General features: G+C 46.2%; 1 protein-coding gene across 1 annotated transcript; it reads right to left on the bottom strand.

Annotated features, from left to right (window-relative positions):
• Positions 1 to 1,262: 1,262 nt before the first annotated feature.
• On the bottom strand, positions 1,263 to 4,694 carry LOC123166698 (uncharacterized). Its single transcript, XM_044584494.1, has 3 exons — positions 3,699 to 4,694; positions 2,550 to 2,726; positions 1,263 to 2,413 (listed from the first exon to the last, which is right to left on the bottom strand). The coding sequence occupies exons 1-3, from the start codon at positions 4,191 to 4,193 to the stop codon at positions 2,108 to 2,110; spliced, it is 978 nt and encodes a 325-aa protein (XP_044440429.1). The 5' UTR covers positions 4,194 to 4,694; the 3' UTR covers positions 1,263 to 2,107.
• Between the last annotated feature and the right edge of the window lie 312 nt (positions 4,695 to 5,006).

Here is a 5,006-nt window from a genome sequence, read left to right on the forward strand (position 1 = left end):
TTCCTAAACAAAACACAAACTCTACTCAACATAAAAGGAAAAGACCCTAAAACAAACCAGGAACCTCCCGCCAGAAGAGCCAAGGTCCGTCGCGCCTCCATGGTTCTAAGATGCGTAGATGATGCCATATTAAGTATTTTGTTCTTTTGGAACAAATTATGATCGGAAATAAAAGTGCACATTTTGGAGGTTTCGTGGCGGGGTCCATAGATTCACTAGTAATCTCCCATAGACACAGTGACACATATAGACATGCTAAAAGCACAAGCATGTGAATTGACCATTTTTACTCTTTTTAAACAAACACACAAGACGCGTTCGGCTTTAAATTAATAAAATCCACAAACATGCATAGTAGCACAAGGCTCACCACGAAGACTCAGAAACAGAATGAACACAACACAGGTTAAGAAGTACCGATATGTTTCCCGCAAAAAAAAAAGGACCGATATGTAGCACCAAAGGCCCAAATATACCTGGCCAAACCTCGGGCCGGGCCTAGACAAGCCCAAGGCAAAAAAAAACCAGACCCAGGCCCGGCCTGAACACATAAAAGCCCGACGGGCCTCGGGCCACAGGCCAAGCCCCTTCAAGAAATTGCAAAATCAACGGGCCCAGGCCTGGCCCGGCCCGACCATCGGGCTCAAAATCTAGGCCCGAGCCCGGCCCGGGAGCAGCGTCGGGTCGGGCTTTTTCGGGCCAGGCCGGCCGGGCTGGGCTTCCCATGGCCAGGACTATGCCCAAACCAGAGCATGTACGCTCGAGACTGTAACAAAAGAAAGTGCTGCCCTAACCACCGGCGTGAGGGTATCGAGCTATGTTGTGGATGTGTTGAAGCTTATCCATTGCCTGTTGCATGGCCACAGCATCCCAACGCTTTCCCAATGGAGTCCACTGCCGTAAGAAAAGAAGGCATTTGAAAATACAGTCAATCGGATGGGCCGCGAAAACAGATTCGAGTGTAATTTTGTTACGTATGTGCCAAAGAGTCCATAGCAGTGCCCCAACATATGCTGTATAATTGTCTATAATAATATTCTCATTTTCAGTAGTATTGTCTCTGTTATGCACATTTTCAAGATATTTTTCATGTTTTTCAAATAATATTGTGGCTGCTGTGAATATATTGATTTTTATTGTAAATTGACAAATATCATATAATAATATAAACACTGTTGTGGAGAATACATTTTCAAACATGTACAACACTTTACAGTCTTCAAACCCTTTAAGAATTACAATTTCAAGTTTTTGTACATCCAAACAGGAATTGGAATTGACTCTTCTCTTTGACTCCATCCCCCATTTCCATGAACATGCAAACAACAACATTTACATTGAAGCCCATTTCCGTTTCCAGTCAGTTTTGAGATTGGACCCCCTTTTTTTTGGACAGAGATTGGACCCCATTCCAATTTCTTGAAACATAGCCTTATTAGTGTTATTCCGAATACTATCGACCAGTGCAATGCACCGCCCTCATACAGAAGAGAATGATGAACTGCAGTGGAAATCCCAGCTCTCAAAGGGAAGCTCAGGACCACTCCACAACCTGCAGTAGGACGACCTTCATTTCTTTCTGGGCAGGCAGGTCTGATGATAAGTGATAACATGGCGGGAGCCGAAGGAGATGGCCAGATCTTCGTTCCCTCTTCATCTTCTTCAGCGATAGAGTAGTCCTGGAAGTGGCCGAGCCGCAGCACCCCTTCCCCCCATTCTCTTCTGGAGTCCTTGTCAGCTGGAGCAACGCCAAAATCACCCTTGGTCTTCACCTGACTATACCTCTGCTACCTCAGAAAAAAACAATACCTCTACTACCACGTAATGTGAAACATCTACTAATCCATAGGAGCGTTGATATCCAATTCAACCTAAGGAATATGCAGGTTAATCATAGAGCTAAAAAGCTGGGAAATTCAAAACGAAGCATGTTAATCCGCATGAACATATTTGATCAGCGTCCAGAACAGAAAACATGCTAATTGAACTGTTCTGAAATCTTCAGCAGAACATGAAGGCTAGGCTAAGTAACACATGGCAGGAATTCAAGCTTAGACAACATAGCTTGAGGATACCGTCTCTGATTACAACCAGAAGCATTTGACCATCATGGGCACAGAACCTCCTCCCCACCGCTGCGATAAACACGGCATTTCACAGATGGGTTTTCCCTAAAAATTCTGTAGGTTTTCTCGCATCCTCTGCTCGTTGGTAAAACCTCAGGGGCCAGTGTCACGGTCATTGTTGTCATCAGAGGCGTGCATCTGAACAGAAGTTTCATGAAATCAATTTCGTCGCCATTTCCTTCGAAACCTTTTATTTCTACTTCTTCAAGAGCTGGCAACGAGATAGTTTGGCTTCTCCAGTTTTGGGATTGCTCACAAGGACAATTTGATGGGCATACTTCTCTGCACTGAAAGAGAAGTGAAGTACTGTTAATTCTAGCCAAAGTGCAATTAACTTGTGTGTTTATCTAATTAATCTAGTACTGTAGCTCAACAGATTTCTTTAAAATGCATATATATCAGGTAGCCGAAGTAAATAATTACCTTGTCGTTGTCTATGGCCACCTTAAGCTTATGTATTACGGTGCAGATCCCAAGTAGACTCAACACAAGGGGCCCAAAAATATGCCCCCGTGTTACCAGACATAGCTGCAGAACAGAAAAGTTGGGAAGTGATGCTATCTCTTGACTGAAGTTCCGCTGCGCAACTGGTGCATATACCTGCAAATGTATACATATGGAGTGAAGGAAATAGAAAGAAAAGAAAAATCATAGTACAAGAACAACGATTGCGTCTGGTGCATAAGCCTGCAAATGTATAAGCATGTCGTGAAGGAAATAAGAAAAAGAATAGTACAAGAACAACAATTCGGCAAAATACCACGAAAGTAATTTAATCAACAAAGTGTTAACTGGAGCATGCATGCAGGCAAGACCTCATACAAGGTCGATGAAGGGTGATCCATGCGTTTCATAAACTAATAGCATGAGAATTCAGGGCATGACTAGAGAGAGTAGTTGGTGAGCATGAAGTTATAAATTAGTTTTCATATTGGCAGCCACAATATCAGCGAAAGAGAGTGGTTTTTCTACACCCAGCTCGGTGCATCCATGCAAGAAAACATAGCAAAATATTTCAAAAAATTATGATACTTTGTGAGAATGCTTATCAACAAATGTTATGGGCACTTGCAAAGTTTGATGGTCAAATAACATTCGAGGAGCTCTCTACAAAAAAGACAAAATCACTGAAAATTAGTCAAAATGTAAGTGCACTGTTTGAGCAGATTTTGTAATTGTCTTTTTTGTAGAGAGCTCCTCAAATGTTATTTGACCACCAAACTTTGTAAGCCCCCATAACATTTGTTGATAATCATTCTCACAAAGATTCAATTTTTTTTTTTTTTTACTATGTTTTCTTGTGTGGGTGCACCGAAGGTGGGTGCAGCCACTAATTTCCCATCAGCGAAATAGGAGTGTTGGTGGCCTTTTGCCCCACAGCAGTAATTTATTTTAGTTGGCCAATAATCATGGATTAAGTTTTTTCGAATACCTGCTTCCTCTTTCGATTTGAAGCCTACATTGTTTCATCAGCTAACATACTTTTGTGATGTAGTCATGCACCAACTGACACATTCTAACATGAACATATAATTTTGGAGCAGAGGAAAATAAAGCAGGAGAGTAACGCACCGTTGGAGCATCTATAAACAACCATAGGGTATTGCCGCTCTCCTCCTTCCACAGAGTCAGGTCGCGCAAGCGCCAGACATCAATCCCGACATTCAGCTTGGGGCAAGAAACGTCCCACCAGAGATTCTCCACCATCGGCGCGTAGAACGACACGCTGAAATCCGAGCCCATCGAGGTCCTCAGCTCGAACTTCTTAAGCACAGGTGCCATGATGTCGATGCCGTTCACCCAACATTCGTAGTCCACGACAAGCTCCTCGATGGTCGGTGAGTGGACTTTGATCTTATAGAGACCCCCGCCGCTGCCCACCTCTAGTACGCGCAGGTGAGGGCAGCGCTGGACAAGCTCATCCATGTCGAAGCGGAAGCCAGCAACGGACAGCCTCTCCAGCACAGGGAACTCAAGTCCATGGGCCGGCGGTGTTAGATATAGGTTGTGCACGTCCAGCTTGATCGAGGTGGCGCGGTGGAAGACAGGAACCTCGATAGGAATCATATCATCTTCACAGTGCTCCCAAACAGTGAAGACGAGAGCCGTGGGCGCCAGCCGCGCGGCCGTACGGAGCAGCGCGGAGACGCGGGCAGGGTCAATCTGGTCCCTGTGCTCCTCGGGTATGTCAATCTCGAGGAGGGAGATGGTGGGGCGGGCGACCTGGACGAGGGCGGCTTCGAGGCGTCCGGCGCGATCTCGCGGAAGGAGAGCTCGGCAAGGTACCTCCAGAGGCCGCGCCACCGGCGCGCGACGGCGCTGGTGAGGGCGGCGGTGCGAGCGCAGCGGAGACGAACGAGTACCTGGAGGAGTAGGTCGTCGGGAAGAGCGCTGATCCGGTCCACTCCGTCGCCTTCTGAGCGGAAGGGGCGGCGCCGGCGGGGCACGGACGACGACGGGGGATTGAGGCGGTGGCCCGACCGCAGCTCCATCGCGCCACTCCGTCACGATGTGGAGCAGGGGGAGGTTGAGTCAGCGCAAGGGGCCGCACGGAGACATGCGCCGGCCGAAAATGGAACGGCAAAGAGGGTTTTTTCTAGGGCTTTTTCTTTAGGTGAACTAGGGACTTTATTACTCAAACAATCAAAGTTTCAGGAATACATATAATGTCAGAAACTGTCCCTAGCCACAAATGCCGTCCAACTTGCAAGGTGGACGCGGCTTTAGCTAACATATGAGCTTCATAATTAGAATCCCGAGGTTCAAAACGAAAACAGACTTCCTCAAAATCCATCATACGGTGCTTAATCTCATTTAAAATCATGGCATAAGTTGATGACGCGCCTCTGTTAATGCTGGTGATAACTTCCAAACAGTCCG

The sequence above is a fragment of the Triticum aestivum genome, chromosome 7D (genome assembly GCF_018294505.1).
Source record: "Triticum aestivum cultivar Chinese Spring chromosome 7D, IWGSC CS RefSeq v2.1, whole genome shotgun sequence".
Taxonomy (NCBI): Eukaryota; Viridiplantae; Streptophyta; class Magnoliopsida; order Poales; family Poaceae; genus Triticum; species Triticum aestivum.

Coding starts and splice junctions, on each gene's coding strand:
- LOC123166698 (XM_044584494.1), bottom strand. CDS start 4,193: ATGATTCCTATCGAGGTTCCTGTCTTCCACCGCGCCACCTCGATCAAG. Junction 2,727..3,698: donor TGTTTATAGATGCTCCAACG/GTGCGTTACTCT, acceptor ATACATTTGCAG/GTATATGCACCAGTTGCGCA. Junction 2,414..2,549: donor TGGCCATAGACAACGACAAG/GTAATTATTTAC, acceptor CTTCTCTTTCAG/TGCAGAGAAGTATGCCCATC.